At 54.8% G+C, this 21,841-nt stretch overlaps 9 protein-coding genes across 9 annotated transcripts; 7 read left to right on the top strand and 2 right to left on the bottom strand.

The window, feature by feature from the left end:
• Positions 1-138: 138 nt before the first annotated feature.
• Positions 139-1,621, bottom strand: K452DRAFT_127170 (uncharacterized protein). Its single transcript, XM_033535245.1, has one exon. The coding sequence runs from the start codon at positions 1,123-1,125 to the stop codon at positions 196-198; it is 930 nt and encodes a 309-aa protein (XP_033392385.1). The 5' UTR covers positions 1,126-1,621; the 3' UTR covers positions 139-195.
• A 154-nt stretch (positions 1,622-1,775) lies between these two features.
• Positions 1,776-4,530, top strand: K452DRAFT_302535 (glycosyltransferase family 2 protein; the record flags this gene model as incomplete). Its single annotated transcript, XM_033542604.1, has 3 exons — positions 1,776-1,850; positions 1,906-2,072; positions 2,124-4,530. 3 exons carry the CDS (start codon positions 1,776-1,778, stop codon positions 4,528-4,530), a joined length of 2,649 nt encoding a protein of 882 aa, XP_033392384.1.
• Positions 4,531-7,942: 3,412 nt separating this feature from the next.
• On the top strand, positions 7,943-8,317 carry K452DRAFT_292187 (uncharacterized protein). The gene has a single exon (XM_033541323.1). It carries the CDS (start codon positions 8,026-8,028, stop codon positions 8,263-8,265), a length of 240 nt encoding a protein of 79 aa, XP_033392383.1. The 5' UTR covers positions 7,943-8,025; the 3' UTR covers positions 8,266-8,317.
• A 781-nt stretch (positions 8,318-9,098) lies between these two features.
• Positions 9,099-11,938, top strand: K452DRAFT_292186 (uncharacterized protein). The gene has a single exon (XM_033541322.1). The coding sequence runs from the start codon at positions 9,134-9,136 to the stop codon at positions 11,579-11,581; it is 2,448 nt and encodes an 815-aa protein (XP_033392382.1). The 5' UTR covers positions 9,099-9,133; the 3' UTR covers positions 11,582-11,938.
• Positions 11,939-12,581: 643 nt separating this feature from the next.
• On the top strand, positions 12,582-13,584 carry K452DRAFT_127081 (uncharacterized protein). The gene is made up of 4 exons (XM_033535243.1): positions 12,582-13,019; positions 13,075-13,169; positions 13,222-13,306; positions 13,355-13,584. The coding sequence occupies exons 1-4, from the start codon at positions 12,822-12,824 to the stop codon at positions 13,412-13,414; spliced, it is 438 nt and encodes a 145-aa protein (XP_033392381.1). The 5' UTR covers positions 12,582-12,821; the 3' UTR covers positions 13,415-13,584.
• Positions 13,514-15,311, top strand: K452DRAFT_258717 (uncharacterized protein). The gene is made up of 2 exons (XM_033538476.1): positions 13,514-14,813; positions 14,879-15,311. The coding sequence occupies exons 1-2, from the start codon at positions 13,755-13,757 to the stop codon at positions 15,092-15,094; spliced, it is 1,275 nt and encodes a 424-aa protein (XP_033392380.1). The 5' UTR covers positions 13,514-13,754; the 3' UTR covers positions 15,095-15,311.
• Positions 15,312-15,466: 155 nt separating this feature from the next.
• Positions 15,467-18,774, top strand: K452DRAFT_322252 (uncharacterized protein). Its single transcript, XM_033544484.1, has 7 exons — positions 15,467-15,703; positions 15,756-15,774; positions 15,825-15,876; positions 15,926-15,972; positions 16,020-16,125; positions 16,181-16,441; positions 16,491-18,774. The coding sequence occupies exons 1-7, from the start codon at positions 15,631-15,633 to the stop codon at positions 18,582-18,584; spliced, it is 2,652 nt and encodes an 883-aa protein (XP_033392379.1). The 5' UTR covers positions 15,467-15,630; the 3' UTR covers positions 18,585-18,774.
• Positions 18,775-18,993: 219 nt separating this feature from the next.
• Positions 18,994-20,268, top strand: K452DRAFT_200116 (uncharacterized protein; the record flags this gene model as incomplete). Its single annotated transcript, XM_033536020.1, has 3 exons — positions 18,994-19,299; positions 19,396-19,537; positions 19,571-20,268. Coding segments are annotated over 3 exons (1,146 nt in total), but the record flags the coding sequence as incomplete, so codon positions are not given.
• Positions 20,269-21,122: 854 nt separating this feature from the next.
• K452DRAFT_237126 (uncharacterized protein) lies at positions 21,123-21,356 on the bottom strand (the record flags this gene model as incomplete). The annotated part of the gene is made up of 1 exon (XM_033537562.1): positions 21,123-21,356. A coding segment is annotated over one exon (234 nt), but the record flags the coding sequence as incomplete, so codon positions are not given.
• Between the last annotated feature and the right edge of the window lie 485 nt (positions 21,357-21,841).

The raw sequence follows: 21,841 nt of genomic DNA, 5'->3' as shown, positions 1-21,841 counted from the left end.
TCAACGCTCAAACATGCAAGGACCGCAGTACAACCCAGACCCAGGGTCGATCTTCTGGAGAAGTCCTATCGATACACGATAACCTCTTTCGGACATACGAAGGACTCCAGACGGGGCCCGGAAACATGGGCGCAGCGCGACTGACTGCGCAGGACAAGAGGAACGCTAGCGACATCGTCGCAGAATTTGGAAGCGTCATCGGCGTGACCGTGCGTGCGACAAGGCTGCCGCTAGCGGACCGGCGAAATTTTGACACAGCAGAACGTCAGACGCCGGAGAGGCGGCAAGCAGAAACGGAGCCAGGCGCGCACGTTGGAGCCAAAGGATGCGCGGGACGTACCGAGGGGCAAGCCGCTGATCCCACGATGATGCCAGGCGTGGAGGCAGTAGGAAGTCGCTGGGGGGTCGTTGGAGCAGCTGGGGAAGCTGAGCTGGGGCGACAAAAGGGCCAAGCTGGTAGCGAGAGAACAAGCGGAGGGTCTGGACGGCCGCCATGTCAAATACAAGAGAAGCTGTCGAGAAAAGTGCCATGGTGGAGTGGTACGGCGGGTGGGCGGTCGCGCGCCATGACTCGGCGTGGCGCTCGTGTTGCGCGACGGCGCAAGGAACGAGCGCGCCGGATTTGCGAAAAGCGGAGCGGGTGGGGCGCTTCGCTGCGGAGTGCAAGAGGTGCCGTGACGCCTGGGTGGCCGCTATTTTTGGAGACATCGACACATGCGGAGCGCGCGCGCGCGCTGCAACCCTCGCGACGTGTGTGTGCCTGATCGCCGTCGTATCGCCTCGAAACGACACTTGGGCCGTGTCTTCCCTCTTTTTTTTTTTCTTTACGAAGCGGCCCGTTTCGACGCTGGGGCGATCGATGGGTGGATAGTGGTGGACGATCGTGAGCTGGTCTTCCCCAGCGCGGTCTGCACGTCGCTCGTCCAGCTCGGTGCGGCCGAAGTACTCCGTAGCAGCGCGACGCAGCTGGCGTGCAATCTCTGCCACGACGGGCCAACCACGTGCAGGCATGTTATGGGGCGGCCGGCGTGAAGGCGGTTGTCCACCCGGCCGTAGGTAGTGGTGGTGCGGCGCAGCTGGGTCCCGCATACACGACCGACGGCCAAGGCTGCCCGAAAAATCCATACCTAGCCAGCGGTTGCCCGGAAGGGGCGCCCCAGTGCTCCTGCGCCTCGTATATATCCTCGTCGTCGAGAGCCGCCCCCCGCTTCTGGCGACATCTCGCGAGTAAAAGGCAGCCTACTTGCTTCATGCCTTTGCCCTCTCTACCCTCGACTCTCACCACTTCACACCTTCGCTTTTTTTCCTTCCTTGCTCCTTGCTTTCCACTCGCTCTGCATACCCGCACCCGGTGATCAAGGATCGCTGATCGCTCGGCTGCTGCTCTTCCGCGATACGAACCGAACAATACTTCTCTCGCAGGTGGCGCTCCCCGGCTTCCCTGGCCTTCCAGAAGTCCTGCCTGCTATTTTCGCCCACCCGCCTTCTCTAGCCTTGTGTAACGAGCTGTTGTGTCACGGCGCGCCCTCTGCCACAAGACCGCCCTCTTTCCTGGACTTCAGTTCGTGCCTGCTTCAAAGCTCCAGCTCGAGGTAAGCCCGACCCGCCCCAATTGCGCCATCCTTGCCGCCTCGCTAACTAGCCGCTCGACAGTCGCTCAAATACGGCCTCGACCCTTGCTTATGCTCCTACGGTCGACTGTCTAATCCCTCCGTCTTCTCACTTTCCTTGACACCTCCCGCCTTTGCGCTCGCTCACCTCCCACAACCGCAAACATGCTGGGCGAATTGTTCGCCCGCGACCACAAAGATGGCGTCTACAAAATCACTGACCCATGGCCCGTCCAGGACGTAAGTAGCTCTATTCGCATACCGTCGTGAGCTCTGGTGACTAACGGGCAGTCAGATCGTCTACGTCGCCATCGTCGGCACCATCATGTTGGCAGCTCTTCTCGAATGGTTCCTCTGGCTCGCCGCCTTTGAGTACTGCTTGGTCAAGGTCTTCCAGAAGGCCGAGACTATTAGCATTAGAATCCTGGCTGTCATCATGATGGTTCTCTTCTTCTGTTTCCGGTAAGCAGCTCTGCGAACTCCGATTGCGCTCACAATCTAACCGGTCTGCAGTGCCATCTTCTTGCCCATTATGGTTGTCACCCTTCCGCTTCCGCCGCAAATTGTGGTATACTTCCCGCACAACATGGTGAACGTCCTCCAGTGGTTCGCCTTCTGGTCTTTCTCCGGTCTTCTTATTATCCCGTGGCTCATGTGCGTGTTCCAACTGGTCACCCACTCCGTCGGTCGCACCAAGAGGATCAAGCATGTTCTCGATGAGAGCTCTGCTCCCAAGGTCGTCATCGTCATGCCTTGTTACAAGGAAATTCCCGACATTCTGCTCCGTACGATCGACTCTCTTGTCGACTGCGAGTACCCGCCTTCCTGCCTGCACATCTTCCTTTCCTTCGATGGTGAGGAGGAGGACGAACTCTACCTCAACACTATTGAGAAGATTGGCGTCCCATTGACCTTGGACTCCTACCCCAAGAGTATCGATGTGACCTACCGCAGCTGTCGTATTACCGTCTCTCGTTTCAAGCACGGTGGTAAGCGTCACACCCAGAAGGCGACTTTCCGCCTCATCGACAAGATCTACACCGAGTACCTCAAGCGCAACGACAACCTGTTCATCCTTTTCATTGACTCAGACTGCATTCTCGACAAGGTGTGCATTCAGAACTTCATGTACGAAATGGAGCTCAAGCCTGGCAGCAAGCAAAACATGTTGGCCATGACTGGTGTCATTACCTCCACTACGGAAAAGAACAGCTTCCTCACTGTCCTGCAAGATATGGAGTACATCCACGGTCAGCTCTTCGAGCGTTCTGTCGAGTCGGGATGCGGCGCTGTCACGTGCTTGCCTGGTGCCTTGACTATGCTTCGTTTCTCCGCTTTCCGTAAGATGGCCAAGTACTACTTCGCGGACAAGGCCGAGCAGTGCGAGGACCTTTTCGACTATGGCAAGTGCCATCTTGGCGAGGACCGTTGGCTTACCCACTTGTTCATGATTGGCGCTCAGGAGAGGTACCAGATCCAGATGAACACCGGTGCTTTCTGCAAGACCGAGGCCGTCCAGAGCTTCAGATCCCTGCTCAAGCAGCGTCGCCGTTGGTTCTTGGGTTTCATCACGAACGAGGTTTGCATGTTGACAGATATCCGTCTCTGGAAGCGCTACACTTTCCTCTGCATCATTCGTTTCGCCAACAACACCATCCGTACGACGGCCTTGCTCTTCTTCATCATGGTCATCTCCCTCATCACGACTTCGCAAAAGATCAAGAACCTGCCCGTTGGTTTCATCGGTGTCTCGCTCGGTCTGAACTGGCTTCTCATGGTTTACTTCAGCGCGAGGCTCGGTCGCTTCAAGATCCTGATGTACCCTCTCATGTTCGTCGTCAACCCCTTCTTCAACTGGATGTACATGGTCTACGGTATCTTCACTGCTGGTCAGCGTACCTGGGGTGGCCCTCGTGCCGACGCCAGTGGCGCTGATGAGAACCAAACTGCTGCCGAAGCCATCGAGAAGGCCGAAGAGCAAGGAGACGATCTCAACGTTGTCCCGGAAACTTTCAAGCCCGCCGCCGAAATCCAGAGGCAGAAGTCCAAGAAGGGTGGCAAGGCTCCCCAGCTTTCCCTCCAGCCCTCGGACCACCTCGAGGGTCGTTTCGCCGCTCCCCAGAGGCTCCCCGGCGGCTGGTACCAGCAAGCCAACGACTCTGGTCTCACCATTCCCGATCTTGGTCCCCGCGACCCCAACGCTCCTCGCATTCCTCTTCACCCACGTGCCTCCTGGGACTCCACCATCACCGCCACCTCGGCCGGCAACTCCGTCTACATTCCTCGTCGTGTCGAATCCGTCATGGACCCCGAAGGCCTCACCCAGTACCAACAGGCGCAGGCTGCTCAGAGGCCCGCCGGTGGTGCTTTCTACGAAACTGACAACACCGATTATGCTTCGATGGGCAAGGCTGGTTTCAACGATTCGCTCGAGTCTGTCGATGCCGATTCCGTCTACAGCAACCCTTACGGATACGCCGGCTACGGAAAGGAAGCGACTGTTACCAACACCATGGAGCTTTCGTCTCCTCGCAACCCTCACGCGCGCATTCCCAGCAACAATTCCATGCGCTCTCCTGGCTCGCCCTTGATCGCTGAGGTCAGCCAGTCCGAGGATCCTCTCTCCGTTCCTGGAATTTCCCACAACGCCAACAACTCGTACAGCTCCCGCAACGGTCGCTCCCCGCTCGCGCGCACGTCATTCATGCGGACCGGCGAGGAGGAAGCTGGTATTGAGCTGCAGCAGGCACAGGGTCTCATGGACCCCCGCGCTCGCAGCGTAAGCCCGGGTCCCGCGCTCATGATCCCACCGCCGCAGCCCCCCGCGGAAGATGCCGGTCATGAGAGGCAAGACAGCGGCGAGGGCGAGCGCCAGAGGAGGAGATTGCAGAAGCAGCCCAAGCGCTACAGCGACGCATGAGCGCTAGGCCCTTCTGATTTGGCTTCATAAAGTCAAACTTTCTCCCTGTTACGGTTGCATGGATACGGCGTTTATTGATGCGGCGGCACCACGTTTTCAAAAATGGGATTATCTGGGAGCAATGCGTGCGATTTGGGTGCCAGCACGCATGCCATAGACGGAGTTTGGTATCTTTTTCTTTGCCTTGTCTTTCTTTCGAGCGTTTTGTCGGTTCCAGCACGGTATGGCTTGCGGCATTGATGCCGTTTACGCGCGCACGCATACACTTGCACATCTAGCGCTGCTTTATTAGTGCAGTTATTTTTGGAGCTTGTACAAGCTTCTGGACGACGCTCTCTTGCTACTGTAAGCAGTCTTTTAGTTTATAATATACCAGAAGCAGCGCATAGCTAGGCCTGAGGTAGTTGGGCATGCGCGGATATGACATAAGATTTGTTAACTGGATTTTGCCTTGTATATTGCACTGGTGATGAGTGTTTGCGAGTGACGTCTCTATTGCTTGCTTCTGACTTGCCAAGATGCGAGAATGGGTGCGTGACTGGGAACATGTTCTCCACTGTACCTAGTCACTTGATATTCAGTCGGGATGCAAACAAGCACGTTTGCGCTTGCAGGTTGCAGATTACAGGTTGGGGTTGGGGTAGGGTTGGGTCATCTGGGCGTTGTGCGTCCTTGTTCATGTCCATGTCCACGCCCACCTGTCAGCCAAACACATCCGTACATACTGTACGTCGTGGTTAGCTACCGTACCCCGCGCCCGCCCGCCCGATCCAGGCGCAAGCCAGACCCATGCATGGCCCAAAGCGGCCAGACGCCGCCGCCGACCCCGACGCCCGGTCTCGATGTCAGGATAAGCATAATATAGGATTAGGAGCAGTAATAACAACAATAGCAATAATAACAGCCCCGTCCACCTACCCAGGATCCCAGGATTGTTTCTATATTGCCTAGCGGGATTAGCAGGCAATTTCCGCGGCCTGCCTGCAGCACGATCGCGCACGCTCTCGATAAGCCAGCCGCTCGCTCCCCACCCGCCCGTTTTGCACTCAGGCCCAAGCACCTTGCGCCTGTCTCAATACCTATGTACCTAGAGCAAGAGTTGGGATGGACCGGCCGCCAGCTAACTAACTAACCAATAAGGCGAGAGGGGCGGAGCACGCCTTTCCCACCGTCATCATCCCGCCACCAGCCTGCCAGCAAGCAAACAAACACGACCGAACCTAGAGCACGGCACCCGCGCCTCCCGCGCCCAAAGCAGCAGTCCTTCTACCTTTTCGCACACACACACACACGTGGCAGGGGGCATGGCGACGTGCATACTCCTATGTACATACGAAAAAGCGCAGCGCAGCGCCGTGCCGCGCCGTGCCGGGCCATGAATGAATGAATGAATGGATGAGTGAATGAGGTGACCAAGGCCCGCGATGATGTAATCCATACGTACATACAGACACCTACCTAGACCTCTACGGATTCCCTACCGCGCATAGCCGGGTAGCAGAGACAAGGGCCCGTATCCATGCCCATATCCGTGCCTATATCCATGTCCATGTCCATGTCCGGTCCAGTCCCACCAGTCCACACAAGCACCTCCGCGAGGAGACGAAGAGCTGAGCAATGGTACTGACAACGTCACTGCTGGTGCTGCTGATGCTGAGGTGAGTGAGACGTGGCGCCACGCCTCTCGCGCGCCACGAACACGGGACGCGGACAATTGCCACGGATACGGACATGGGCGTCAACATGGGTGCGCGAAGATGCGCATCGCATCCGGATCTGGCCGAGTGCCTGCGAACTGGGCCGTGGGTCTGGAGCTGGGCTGGAATGGGCTACAGTATGTATGCGCTGGGGTATTGGCGGGTAAGGCAGGGCAGGGCAGGGCAGGGCTGTCGGTTCAGCGTTTGCTTGCTTGCTTGCTTGCTCTTGCTTTTCCGTGCGTTTGCTCGTGCCGCAGCGTGCCGGTACCGGTCGCCAGTCGGCTAGGTACCTAGGTACCTACCTAGGTTTCTCCATCCTCCTCGCCGCGACATGCAGCACACACCACGCATCCACCCACCCACTACCACCGTCGTCGTCAATTTACCCTCCGCAACGAAGGAGCGCGCTCGTGCGCGGCGGGAACGCCGTCTGCGCTGCCTGCGCTGCCCGTGCTGCCCGTGCGTGGCGTCGGGCGCGCGTGGCTGGCTGGCTGGCTGAGCTGAGCTGAGCTGTGAGCTGAGCCTGGCCTGAGCCTGGCCTGAATTGGCCTGCAAACGGGAAGAAATAGGGCAAGGAGCTTCCATGGAACTACGCTACATACGGTAGGGAAAACGGTGTCGTGTACCGCGTGGCTGGTTGCGTTGCGCTGCGTGCCTGAATCCTTTGAGGGATCCTGCGGGCGGTGGGGGATCTGCGGATGGTGCCGGGTGGTTGTTTGTGGGGTTGGGGGTGGTGTGTGTGTGATGGATGGAGAGGTAAGAGACAGGTGGGTTTCGAAGCTTCTTTCTTCCTTTTGTGGTCTTACTCGCGGGGAGGTACGGGCGTTGTTTAAGCGCCGGTGGTGAGAGGCGGAAATGCTGTTGTTAGGTAAGACAAAGGTAAATTTCCAGTGCTTCTTGGTTTTGCTGGCAAGGAGATGCGGGGACTGCGTAGATGGTGTTGAGGGATGGATGATGGTGTTGAGGTCAGAGTAGGTATCCGACACCTTTTCCCTAGCCTCGCAAGCGGAGCGATGCGAGAACGAATGCGTTTTGCTTCCGTGCGTGTGTTTTCGCGCGCTTGTAGGGGCGTTTGAGGTTGCCGGTGTGATGTTGAGAAGGTAGGTGGCTGAAGCGGCGAAAGGATGCTGCTGTAGTCGACAGGCGTTGCCTATACGTCTTGCTCAATTCTCGTCCGAATCGTCTTCTCTTTACGTCTATGCTTTCATCTTCTTTTCTCGTCCTTTACTATCCAGACCTCATTCATCTTTCCTGACCATCCATTCTGCTTTCCCTCGGTACTAATAACGGTTCGCCAACACTCCCACATCGACGACTCTCGATATCATCCTCCTATTGACGCCTCCCACTGAACAACAACCTAACGCCACGACAGGGCGGCAGCGTATTGACCAGGTCATAATCATCGCGAGGAAGACCAATGCCGATCCCGCAGCCATTTCTCCCGATCCCAGGTGTATGATAGTAAAGCAGTCTACTAGGTAGTTAAAGTTTCTTCTCTCGTTACGGAAGTAGAATAAGTTATTATAAATTTTACTTTAGTATGAGGCACGAGTGTGAACAGGGAGCAAGGAGTAGAATAATAGGATGCGATTACTATAAGACGAATCCTTAAAGAGGATTTACAGGCCTACGACTAGAGGAAAAGTCTTTAGGAGGTCGCGGGCTATATAGGTCGTATATAAATACTATATAACCCTAGCGGGAATACTATAACTATAGAGGCTACTATCTATGTAAGGCCTAGTAGCTGTTATGGACCGCAAGGGAAATCAGCCCGCAGGGTCGAAAAGACCTTATGGGAAGAAGGCCCACACGGGCTTGGAGACCCCAAGGGCTTAGTAACCACAAGGACTCGCGTCCCGCAAGGCGCCAGCAGACACGTGCCAAGCAAGGCCGTAAGGGAACCAGGACCACAATCCTAGGAAGCCCACACGGGAATGCACCCCACAGGGACTCAGTCGAACCAAAAGGCAACAACTCCAGAAAAAGCCCGCAGGGGATTTACGCCCACAAAGGACGAATGCAGCAAAGCTGACAACAAACCCACAAAGCGATCAAGGACAAGGGACTTATCACGTCCGCTCTGCGAGGTGGAAGATGGTTATCAGACTGCAGGAAGACGGTCGTCAGAAAAGTGGCACAGAAATCACGTGATAGACCCACACTGGATCAAGTCTCTCAGATTGATCCAACCCTCGGGTTGATCCAGTGTACAGATTGATCCAACATCTCTTTTGATCCAAATCACGACATGTATATAGACTACGCTCCTTAACAGTAGATAGGACCTTCGTGGTCAACTCAAAGTATCAATCTATACTCTTAGGTTGATGGTAACACGCCTACACCCGATACTTCACGTGACTTGTCTCTCAACTTCCTACACTTCTTATCCTTCAAGGTAAACCCTTCGAACCTATTCACCCGCTAGGCAATTCCAACGCCTAGGCTGAAGAGGCCTCGTTACAGTAGCCTGATACTTAAGCCTGTTTGTAGGCGAAAAACGGCCCTTTATAATATATAAACATATATTTAGTCTTTTATTTTTCTATAGTTAAACTAGGTCTCGAACTAGGTACTAAACTGGGTCCTAAATAGGCGGGCCTACGTACCGCTATAGACGCAGGATACTACTGTAGGCGCGGGTCGGTGTTGATGCCTTTATATGGAGACGACCAGGGGGACGAGTCAGTAGGAACACGCGAATCACGCCACAACACCAAATCAGGGCCTGATTCGCAGGCGTGCTTGTTTCGTCCAACAGTGTCTGCTTTGCACAGCCGACTCTCGCTTTTTGGTGGGGCGGGAGAAAAGTACAAAATGGAGCTGTGCCCACGAAGTGATGGTGAGCATTTCCATACTCCACATTGTCCCTTCCCGTGGAACCCGACACTTCAGGCCAAATGGACTCCCTCGACTTTCAGAACATGGACAACTGTCGATTTTGCGAGTTTTTCAAAGTCGAAAGCCGATACGGTCGAAAGTACGACAATTTCGAGCTCTTCCACAGAGAATGCTCGCATTGCCAATCTCAACCACAGAGCGAGGAAAATCTATGCGCGTTCTGCCAACATTTGCGGATTGGCCATCTGCTCTTGTGTGTACCGCAGGAGTTATCCATCTACATTGACTTCAAGTCGAAACACGAACACATATACGACACGAAATGCCCAATGTGTCGCTTGATGGCTTCCATACCATCAACAAACCCGGTTGCCTTTAGAGATGGTCGTGACCCCATCAGATCTGGATTTTTTACCCTCGATTTTGTTTTGCATTTGAGACCGTATTTGAAAAAAACCGATGAGAAATCGCTAGGCTATCTCATGTTCAATGAGATAAACGGCCAAGAAGTATTTCACAACGTGAGAATATATGCGTCTGATAGTTCACCAAGACCTGTCGGCAGCTCTTTCGACCATGTACTGGTCACTGAATGGTTAAGCAAGCACTGCATGGACCATGAAAAGAGCTTTGGACATAAAGTGCAGCTGCCGAGGGGGTTTCAAGTTATTGATGTCTTTGAACGGCGGATTGTAAGTCCCGAAAATGGCTTCCAGTACGTAGCGTTGAGCTATGTTTGGGGCTCAAAACGGGATTCTCTCCACCTTGTCGCTACCAAGGAGAATATCCACGGTATGACCCAACGTGGTGGAGTCGACGCCTCTAGGCTTCCAGCAACTATTGACGATGCTATCGAAATTTGCATCTTGCTTGGCGAGAGATACCTCTGGGTAGACCAATTATGTATCGTCCAAGACGACCATGAGAACAAACATCGACAAATCCACGCTATGGACAGCATCTACACTGCGGCTCACTTTGTTATGGTCGTGGCTGATGGCGACGCGCATAGCGGGATCCCAGGGTTTCGACACAAGCGTCCGACATTACAAAGGCGAGAAAATATTGGTACTTTCACCTTTCTAAACAGCTTACCTAGCGCCTCCGATACAATTAGTTCCTGCGTCTGGAATTCGCGAGCCTGGACCTACCAGGAGGCTGTCCTTGCCAGAAGAAGATTGTACTTCAGTCTCTCCCAAGCATTTCTTGAGACTAGTCGGAGTATTTGTTTGGAAGATCTGACAGAAGATAACGATGAGTTCATCGAGTTCGAGCCTGTATTAAGTCTCAAGCCTGTAATAAGTTCTCCGAGAAGAGATGATCGCTTCCTAGACTGGACCAGTCATTTGGAAGCATATAGTTGTCGTACCTTGAGCTATCGTTCAGATGCTGTAAACGCATTCATGGGTATATCGCGCGCTTTTTACCCGAAGGATGGTGCCATGTTTATAGGGTTGCCGAAACCTGATTTTCACCGTGGGCTGCTATGGTACTGCGAGTCGGAGAACCCAAGACGAGTTACGGAAAACTCTTCATTTCCAAGCTGGTCGTGGGCATCAGTTATTGGAACAGTGGGTTACATCGATTCCTTGGATGCCAGTGTCACACCACTAGTCGCATGGAGAGTCCAGCAGGCGAATTTACAGGCGGGAACAACATATGAATGGACCAACATCCGGGACTTCGTTGGCGCCCCAAGCGTTGACAGTGCGGAGCCTGACAGCTCAGAACTAGATCCAGAAATTTTATGGTCGAGCCGTAAATATGACAGCTTTGCTCTTGCATTAGCTTGGAGCCAAGGTTGTTTTGAAGTATGTTGGCCCTTTGCCAGTCTAGAAAGCTGCAGGTTTTCTTCTATCAAATCCAGGTTGAAAGATGTGTGGCCAACGCGTCGTTGCCTCGAGGATCTGTTTTTCGGAGACAGTAAATCCCACGAAGAGCAACTGTTACCAAAGGTCCAGCAAAATGTGTTGAGAGCACGTGTTCAGTCCGCCCATTTTTGGCTTGATGTTCTCTCCCAAGAACCAAGGAATTCATTTTGTGGGTTCCCAAATTCCTTGAAGATCTCAGATGAAAACAACAAGTATGTTGGATTGGCGTGGAAACATGAGCCGAGGATCAAGGAAGAAGTGTTACCTCTCCTCGAGCCAGGCGAAAAGACGCGCTTCGAATTTATTGCGCTCTCCATAACTTCTTTCAGGCATCCCGAAGCGCTTTTCGTGCACGGGGAATTGAGCTTTGGTATACAGACCTTGTTAGACCCATTTAGAAACACGACGTATAAAACGCCCGAGGAGAGGAGGTACATGAGGGAGCATCTTGGCCCCGACGGGCTGGACATTACGTATTTTGATAGCGAGGACAATGCCTTGGAACAGGTTCCTTTGGTCAATGTCATGCTCATTGCCTGGCGGGGGCCCGTGGCGCACCGAGTCAGCGTTGGTTGGATTTTTTTGACGAAGTGGGCGAAGGCGAAGCGGGAGTTTAAGACAGTTTATCTGGAGTAACGTCCGTCACCGTGAAACGAGATTCACCGGGAAGAGAGATGGTGATACTTGTATAGAGGAGAAGAAGAGACCCAGCTACGATGTATAGAGTCTTTGTGTGCTTTAAAACCTTTACATCCATACCCAGGACTCGGGATATGAGCTAGACAAGGTGTACTCTATAGGGACTGCTTGTATTGTCCCCTGTCTCGCTAGACGGTGGATCTCGGTTCTCGGTGACGGAGGTTAAGATCTATCGCGTCTATCGAAAGGCGAGGGATATTTTGACCAACCCTTATGGATATTTTAGCAACGCCTCTTGATATCTAATTTGAGTAGTCGAGTGTAGATTTTTTTTTTTTTTTTTTTTTTTTTTTTAGTTGAGAGGATAAGGCGGAAAATCGGAACCATTTCTTGTGTACCCATGGAAGATTTTCGGTGAAGTGATGGTCAAATTATTCCTCGTTTGGTGAGGTGGTCGTGTGCCTATGGAGTACAAAATAGCTCCGACCAGCATGGCTGAAGATTGTATGCGCGGTGAGGATTTCTCAGCTACATCCAGGACTCTGGCTGATAGCCAGGTGAGGAGTAATGCATGGAGATTGCTATACCGGTTTGTAAATGTATTGGAATATTGACATGGGGTCAAATTTGGAGCGACATAAGACAATACAGGGTATTGGCACGTCGGATTGGAACTCGGCGTCTGTGCCTGGGCTTCTGAGTCGTAATTCGTTGCCTCTACAAGCACAAAAATCTGTGCTGTTTGTTGCATCGACATTTCTTACTCTACAGCGGCACCATTCAATCTATATCCTGTAGACGATGCACACGGTCCCTAGAAGACGAGGTCCTGAAGGTAGTATCAGCTGCTTTCGCCGGCCGGTGAAACTTTAACGACGATGAGGGGCGTTAGAAAACACAAGGCGAGGTTTCACGTGTGCGACGAGGTTGCGTAGCAAATGAAGGCAAAAGGTGCTCTCTCTCAACAAATGTCGTATAGCGAAACCGGGGATCGCATGACGGGCTAGCGAGAGGGCGGACAGCTCCGCTCACTGCTACTGGACGACGAGGGCCAGGGGGCGGATCTCGACCAAAGCAAAGCAGCGGCGGTGGCGCCCACATCCCTCCTCTCTCTCCTCTCCGCAAAGAAAGCGAGAGAGAAGAGAGGCTTGGGAGGGCAGATTTATTCCCGGCCGGCTGCCCCCGCTATCGACAGCTCGAGTTTCACATCCATGCAGCGCGCGCGGATCATCTCTCCATGGCCACGGCGGAATCGACGGCTCCCGCTGCAGGGGCGCGCCCACGACCACTCGACCGCGACGTCCCGCCGCCTTCGGACATGACCCTCGACTCCCACGACTCTGCCCCGCCCGACGGTGCCACGCCTCCGAGGAAGAAGCAAAAGCGGAACAAGCCCACTCTCAGCTGCGACTGCTGCGTCGAGCGCAAGACCAAGGTCCGTCGGCCGAGTGGGGGAGAGCATGCGCCGCTCGCGCTGACAACCACCCAAGTGCGATAGGGCAAGGCCGCAGTGCCTGGCCTGCCAGAAACGACAGACCACCTGCCGCTACTCCGAGGTTGCCAATCTCATCGCCTCCACCGCAGAGTACGTCTTCTTGTCAGCAAGGCCGTTGCACCCGCGACTGACGCCGTGATAGTCGCAATGGCGGCCGCGCCACCAGCAAGCAGCGCAAACAGGCCCAGCAACGCGCTAGCCTAGGCGTCACCACCCCTACGTCAGAGGTATGCCGGTCTTTGAACATGCCTTGATTTGATCTCATCCTGTGCAAGGCCATAAGGTTGATTTTTATATCACGTGATCCTGCCATAATCACGCTTGCGCTGTGCTGAACGTCCGCATCAATTGGAGTATCGGCGTGTGCAAGTTGGCAATAATATAGTCAGAAGATCGCCGGGCTGACTGAACTATGACTATCAGGGATTCGCCAGGCCTCAGCAATATCGGAGCCAATCATTGTCTTCGACGTCCTCCGTACAGAACTTGCTCTCAAATGTTCCTTATACAAAACATACCCCATCCCTCGTCTTCGGTCTAGGTTCTGAACACCCGTTCAGCAACTACTGGACATGCCGCGGTGGCCTAGGCGAAGTCATTTCGGTTCTTCCGAGGAGAGAAGAAGCCGACAGCCTGGTCAACAAGTATTTCGAGGCCGTTGACCCGGTTTATCCCATGATCCATCGCGGAAAGTTCGATGCAGACTTCGAACGATTTTGGGCACTGACCTATGATGAGAAAATACAGGCAGACGCGGCATTATTAGCTCTGCATTTCGTCATCTATGCGATGGGTACCCAGTTTACTCCTTTGACATCGTCACAGGAGCGGGCTCAGATCGCTGAGTTCTACGTGTCTGCTGCGCACCAAGCTCTGAGGATATCTGGTTATCTCAGTCGGATATCTCTCCGAACGATCCAGGCCATGGTGCTGATTAACTATTTCCTCATGAACAACAACCACGCCTCAGACGCATGGTCATTCGGTGGGGTGTTGATGCGTCAAGCATATGCCATGGGCTTAAACCGTGACCCGGAACTCATCGTTCCGCGCGCGTCTGCTCTCGAGAAGCAGCAAAGAAGAAAAGTGTGGCAAGCAGTGCTCTTCCAGGACACTTTTCTGACTGTTTTGCTCAAACTCCCGCCTACCGCCACCATCTCAGACGTGTCCGTAGAGTCTCTTAACGATGACCCGGATGGTGAGCATGATCCCAGTGTATTTGGCCGCACGGGCACACCGGACGTGTTACCAAACCCCATGCGCATCAGCAACATTGCGCCGCCGCCGACAACTCTACTGCCGCATGAGCTTGCAGACCGCGAGTACATTCGCACCATGTGGCGGTTGGCGAACTTGGTGCAGCGAAACGTTTGCATCTCACGCTCGCTCAGTCGCCCATTGACTTCGAGTCCTCGAGATAAGAGCAATTTGCTGGCGCAGTTCCGCGCATTGTACAACAATGTCCCCGCTGCTCTAACTAAGTCGATCAGCGAAGACACTGTAAGGAGCTGCCACAGACAAGCAAAACAATGTCTCTTCTTCCGGAGCAACTATCACCACAGCATCATGCTAGTACTTGCTGATGAGAACGAACTGGGTGGCGTCAAGTGCGACATCCGAGGCGCAATGGAGGCGGCGAGAGAAGCCATCAGCGCATTCTTTGAGTTATGGGATTATCTTAGAACTGACGCCGGAGTGTGGTGGGTCTTTCAGCATAGAGCGTTTGAAGAAGCGGTATGCATTCCCCAGTTCTATCATTCCACACCACTCTCGAACCTACTTTGCTAACAATGCCTCAGCTCATGATGGCTCGACTTCTCGTCCTCCAGCAGCAGCCCGACTCGCCATTCGTAAATGCGTCAAAGAGCCCTGCCGATGACCCTTTGCGGATGGGGGTGAAGCACGACATCAGCAGGGTGATTGACATTCTCGACCAGGTTGGCAGCGGCGCTCCAGAGATGCAGAAGACGAGAACCGAGGTGCTGCGAACGGCCTTTGAGGAGATACAGTGGTAATGACCAAGCTGGTGTGCAAACTTTAGATGTCTGTATCATACACGGCTGGGTTGCCTTGTAGGTATGTATTGTTTTTGCGGGATTCGGGCGCAAACGCAGTCCCTGGGCGAGCGTTGAGGCGTTGGGGCAACGGAGTCATGTGCAATATTCTTGTGAATGAGCTGTAGATATACAAAAGCCTCAACCAAATACCTCTGTACCTCTTTTTATCCCCACGCCTTCTGTTTCTGTGCTGTGGTGACGTATGGAAAGGATAGTGACGGGCTAAGCCGAATCGAGATGAATGATTGATCGACGCGACTGGTCGCGTTTGCTTAACGCGTTGCGCGTTCGGCGGTTTTCCCGCGGCCGAACTCTTGCCGCATTGTCAAATCCACATTGGTCTCCTCAGCAACGCAAAACACCGCTCCACCAAACACCAGAGATACCCGCGCAACACCTTACCGCGCACCCCAGCCGCGTTTCCGGGACCTTGGACCTCCTCACATATCACATAATCCCAATTAACCGTCCCGCGAGGCAAACGGCTCTGCAAGATGGACGGCATCGAGCTGAGAGATGAGGCCGTTCGCGACCGCATCAGAGCGGCTGAGGAGTTTTTGGATCCTAGTAAGCTTGCATGAACTCTGGATGTGTTGGTGCAGTCGCTGATGTTTTGCAGCCGACCTTCGCGCGCGCAGGTACGGCTTTCGGTTCGTCGCAAACAAAACACTCGCTGACGTCGTTGCAGCTACCGGGCGGAAATCACGCTTATGCTCAATCGTGGACTGAGGAGACTGAAGGTATGGAATAATCTGTGCAGGAACAAGGGAATAGCTGACGGGCTGCCAGGTCAGCTTGGACGAAATCAGAGCGCACAACAGGGAGCTTTCCGATGGGTACGTAAAATGCGGGCGTTAGAGGAACGAGGAACTGATGGTCGCAGACTGCTCAACCAGCCTTTCGAATACTCCATGGCCTTTGATCGCGCTCTCAAGAATGTCGTCTCGACATTGCCGAACCGGCCGCCAAAGGAAACTGCTGATGAAATTGTAAGTCTCTTACTTCTAGTATGCGGTGCTTGGCAGACACTGATCTCTATGTTAGATGTACTACTGCGCATACTACGGCAGCTTCGGAGAATTCTCCTGCAATCCCCGCACACTGAGCTCTCAACACCTGAACCACATGGTCTCCCTCGAGGGTATTGTGACCAAGTGCTCGCTCGTCAGGCCTAAGGTTGTCAGGAGCGTACATTATAACGAGGCCAAGAATATTTTCCAGTTCAGGGATTACAGGGATCAAACTATGACCATGGGCGCAGCTAGTACAAGCGTTTATCCCACAGAGGATGAGGAGGGCAATCCGGTGGGTATTTCCGCTATATGTGGAAGCACATTTGCTGACAGAATTGTAGCTAGTCACTGAATACGGTTACTGCAACTACCGTGATCACCAGACGATTTCGATACAAGAGATGCCCGAGAGAGCACCTGCTGGACAGCTGCCTCGTGGCGTTGACGTGGTTCTGGACGACGACCTCGTGGACAGCGTAAAGCCCGGTGATAGGATCCAGCTCGTCGGTACTTACAGATCTCTCGGAAACCGCAACGCCGGCAATGCTAGCTCCACATTCCGCACTCTCATTCTCGCCAACAACATCATTCTTCTTTCCTCCAAGTCGGGCGGAGGTATCGCGCAAGCAACCATTACCGACACGGATATCCGCAACATCAACAAAGTCTCCAAGAACAGGAAGGTTTTTGAACTCCTGTCGCAATCTCTTGCGCCGAGTATCTACGGCCATGATTACATCAAGAAGGCTATTCTGCTCATGTTGTTGGGTGGTATGGAGAAGAACCTGGACAATGGTACCCATCTGAGAGGTGATATCAACATCTTGATGGTTGGTGACCCGTCAACGGCCAAATCTCAACTCCTTCGCTTCGTTCTCAACACTGCGCCTCTCGCCATTGCTACAACCGGTAGGGGCTCTTCAGGTGTCGGTCTTACTGCAGCTGTCACTTCGGACAAGGAAACTGGCGAACGCCGCCTTGAAGCTGGTGCTATGGTTCTCGGTGACCGCGGTGTCGTCTGTATTGATGAATTTGACAAGATGAGCGATGTTGATCGTGTCGCCATTCACGAAGTCATGGAGCAGCAGACCGTCACCATCGCCAAGGCCGGTATCCACACTTCGCTGAACGCGCGCTGCAGTGTCATTGCTGCAGCCAACCCGATCTACGGACAGTACGACACGCACAAGGACCCCCACCGCAACATCGCCCTCCCCGATTCCCTTCTCTCGCGTTTCGATTTGCTGTTCGTTGTCACAGACGACATCGAGGATGTCCGGGACCGTCAAGTTTCGGAGCACGTCCTGCGTATGCACCGTTACAGGCAGCCTGGCACTGAGGAGGGTGCGCCTGTCCGCGAGCAGGGCACGCAAACTCTGGGCGTTGGACTTGACGAGGACGCGGATGCAAACCGGCCCACAGAAGTGTATGAAAAGTTCAATGTCATGCTGCACGCAGGTGTCACGGTCACGGTTGGCCGCGGCTCGGCGCGTCGCATCGAAGTTCTCAGCATCCCCTTCATCAAGAAGTACATTCAGTACGCCAAGTCTCGTATCAAGCCAGTACTCACCAAAGGCGCGGCGGACCACATTGTTGCCACGTACTCGGCGCTCCGTAACGACGAGATGGAGAGCAACCAGCGCAAGACGTCTCCTATGACGGCGCGTACTCTGGAGACCCTCATTCGTCTTGCTACTGCGCATGCCAAAGCTCGGTTGTCCAACCGCGTCGACTCAAAGGATGCCGAGGTCGCAGAGAGCATCTTGCGGTTTGCCCTGTTCAAGGAGGTTGTTGAAGACGAGCGCCGCAAGCGCAGGAGGGTCACCCGCGACACGGACGCTATGTCGACCGACTCGGGCGACAGCTCCGATGATGACGGCGACGACACGCAAATAACGCGCCAGACGCCGCGCACGCCACGTAGGACAGGCGGCCCCGCCACGAGGAGCAGCGGTCCAGCCGCCACCGAGGGCACCAATGGCGCTCCCGCCGAAGACGACGACGAAGACCTCTACACACAGACGCCGCGCACACAGCGCACACGCGGAAGCCGCACTACAGGCACGCAAGGCCAGTCATCGCAGTACTCGATGGCGTCGTCGCAGCCTGCGTCGCAGCTGCTGGGCTCCGAGACGACGGGCCAGGACGAGTCGCAATCTCAGGAGCAGGAACAAGCACAGGCGCACACCACCGAAGGCGCGGCAGAGATCTCGCCTGCGCGCGTGCAAGCGTTCCAGACGGCATTGGGACAGCTGATTGACGGTCCGTTATTCGCGAACGATGCCGCGGACGTGGAACCGCTTGTTGCGGCGGTGAATGCGAGATTGAGGGGTGGAGAGGCGGCGTTTGAAGCTGCGGAGGCGGAGCAGGCGCTCGAGACGCTGAGTGAACGGAATAAGATTATGTATTCCGGCGGGATTGTGTACAAGATTTAGGGAGGGTAAGGTACTGGAGCTGTAGGAGGTGGGGTTGGGGAAGATGGGCGCGGGTTTTGAAAAGGCACTGGATGGGGAGTTTGAGGTGTGTATGGTTACGCTATGGGTGCGTGGGTATATCAGCTGTTGTGCGTTTCACGCATTGAATTGAATGTAGTCGTTAGATACGAATATGGAGTCCTTGTTGCAGCCTTGATGCCTCAGAATCAACGGGCATGTACCCCACGACCCCGCTAAAGCCGCCTAACCCCGGGCCAGGGCCTTTTCCCACCGCCGATCTCACGCCTTCCATCACCGCCATCACCATCTCAACATCCAACCCGCCAAACCAACTCCCACCTCCCTACCACCCACCACAGGCACAGCCATGTGGTTAGACGCCCAAGCCGCCCCAGCGGCACAACCCCCGCTCCTCCGCCTCCCCGCCGAACTCCGCAACGAGATATACGCGCTGCTCCTCTCCCCCCACGCCGCGCGCCGCGCCCTCCCCGACGACCACGCCCGCTACGCCTACGACCTGCGCATCCTGCGCACGTGTCGCCAGATCTTCTTTGAGGCGAGAGCGGTGTTTAGGCGGCTGAACACGTTCGTTGCTGTCGAGGCGCCGTGGCCCGAGGCCGAGCGCCAGATTATGGGGAAGGGGCGCGTGCCGGTCGTCGTGGCTGGGGAGAGGGCGGAGCGATTTTGCTCTGCCTTCGGCTTCGCCTCCGCGGGCGTACACTTGTTGGCCAAGACGGAGCTGAAGCACTATCATCGCGAGGGCGAAGAGGGCGGCATCGACGTCGTGTATGAGAGCCTGGAGCCGAGGGAGGGCGAGAAGGCCAAGATCGTGTTTCTGGCCGAGGATTTGGAGAAGCTGACGCGGTGGTGGTTTTACCTCGACCTGAGCATCCCGGACATGAACAGGCACCTGGAGCTTACGCTCGAGCTGCGGGATCCGTATGCGACGGAGGGTAATGGTGGCGACAACAACGGGGAGGAGGAAGAGGGGGATAAGCAGCTCCCAGTCGTGCTGCAGCGGCAGCTACTGCTTCCCTTCGGCGAGGTCAAGGACCTGCGCAGCACGCGCATCGCGGGCCCCTACGACGCGGGCGTGGCAGCCGAGCTGCGCGCGCGCCAAGCAGTCCCGTACAAGACGCCGGCCGAGTGCCTCGACGAAGCGGAGCGGCTCAAAGACGCAGGCAACGCAGCGCTGCAAGCCGGCGACTGCCTCGCCGCGCTGCGCCACTACGAAGCCGCCTTCCTCGCCCTGCACATAGTCGTGCGCGGCCGCAGTCGCCGCATCTGGGCCGACGAGTTCTTCCAGACGGTGCTGCCGGAGGGGACGGCGCACGCGCGCAGGCCTGCACAGCTGGTCCGGCTGGTTCTGCGCGTCAAGCTCGTCGCGAATGTGTGTCTGGCCCATGTCAAGCTCGAGCAGTGGGACGATGTCATCCATTGGGGCATGCGCAGTATTGGGCTGGTGCGCGAGGGCCGCGGCATCCTGGGCGATGAGGACGATGAGCCCATGCGTGGGTTTGCCGGCGCGGTCCAGTTGGGTAAGATATATTACCGTACTGGGCTTGCGTATAGGGAGGTGGGAAAGCGGGAGGAGGCGAGGGGCTTGCTGCGTATTGCGCAGGGCTATTTGCCTGCGGATCGTGAGGTCGGCAAGGCGCTGGCCAGTGTCGCGTTGAGGATATGAGATTCTCTCTTGCTTGCATTATATGCAACAGAAGCGGACATTCTTTTCGGCCTACACTGGCACACCACTCGCATGCCTTCTGGTCCTTAGTTTCTACCTAGCTACCTGATATTGGTAGCATCAGGGCAGCGAGAAACCGCCACTTCAGGGCACCAGAAGAGAAGGAAATACGGGTGAAAGCAGGTGATGTGGCGTAGATGTTGAAGAAACAGCGGGGATATGGTATGTACAGTACGGCTGTGGCGATGGGTCATCAGAGACGAAGACTAAGAGCTTAGAACTTATGCGCAAGCAACGAAATTCACGAAAGGTCCCGGATAATTTGCCCACCCCGAAGAAGTGAAGAAGAGTGAGAAAGAGTGAAGAAGATGTGCGGGCGTTAGTGCTATCTCCGTCGTGCTATTGTGGTGTTGGTGACTGCCTGGCGTCCCTCACTTTGGAGTACGCAGTAAAAACATTGGTATATAAGGCCGGGATGCTATTCATTCTGCCAGTGCAGCCGTTGAGCGTAGTGCCTCCCGTTCTTACTGGTTTACTGGTCTACTGATTTGAGCCGAAGGGGTGACGCACCCCGTGAGCGTATTACACCTTAACCGTCTGCCTACTCTTTTTGGAAATTCGTTCGCAAGTTCGATTCCTGGTTTGGTTAATTCTTTTTTGTTACTTTTTCGTAGCTACTTGTTTTCATCCGCCATGTACTTTTGAACTGTTATCTTCGCCCCCTTAACTATATATTAAGTAAAATCTACTACATATATAAAACGAGCGACAACCAGCCAACCCCTGCAACCCCCTCACCAGCCCCCTCACTCCCCTCAACAAACCCCCCTAACCCCCTACTTCGTAACACTAGGCTAGGCCTTCCCACCCCCCGCCTCGCAAGTAACAGCAGTCCAAAGGAACCAATCACCATGATAGCTCTCTTGGGCGGCAGCCTCATTGGCAAGGCAGTCCTTGACGGCGTCGTTGATATTGGTGAAGGAGAGGCACATGCGGCCCTGGACGGTAGCCTGGTAGCAGCCGCCGCCGGCGTTGGCGAGCTCGAGGGCTTCACCCGACAGCGAGTGGATGTCCTTGCAGCGGCCTGCGTAGTAGGGGGCGTGATTACGTGGGTCAGGAACGCTATTGCCAGATCGGATAACAGGTCTGCTATTTCCTAACCGAACAGGGCAAGAGGTCTGACTTCTCCGCACCACCTCCGCCCTAGTTCGTCCGCCGGACTACCGTCTGTGAGGCTTACACGGTACCTACCGGCTTTCTCTCCTTCTTCACCCTAATCTGTCCGCCGGACTAGCAATCAGCATCCGAATCCGAAACAATGAACAATACTACCCAGTACTAGTACCCAGTATCCAGAAAGCAAGAAGAAGCAAAACCCAACAGCAAACCCAACCCAACCCCTCAAGCCATAAAGAAAACCGCAAACAAGCAAACAAACGAGCAGCAACGAAACCAAACCCCCATTCACACCCACAAACAAAAGAAAAATCAAACCCCCCCATCCCTCCTCCCGCCCACAAACGCCTCCCACCGTGCAGCACTAACCACATCCTCCCCCATCCCCGCAAGCCCC

This window comes from Aplosporella prunicola (assembly GCF_010093885.1).
Source record: "Aplosporella prunicola CBS 121167 unplaced genomic scaffold K452scaffold_41, whole genome shotgun sequence".
NCBI classification, from domain to species: Eukaryota; Fungi; Ascomycota; class Dothideomycetes; order Botryosphaeriales; family Aplosporellaceae; genus Aplosporella; species Aplosporella prunicola.
Note: the sequence above shows the minus strand (reverse complement) of the source record. Positions and strands in the feature narration are given on the sequence as shown.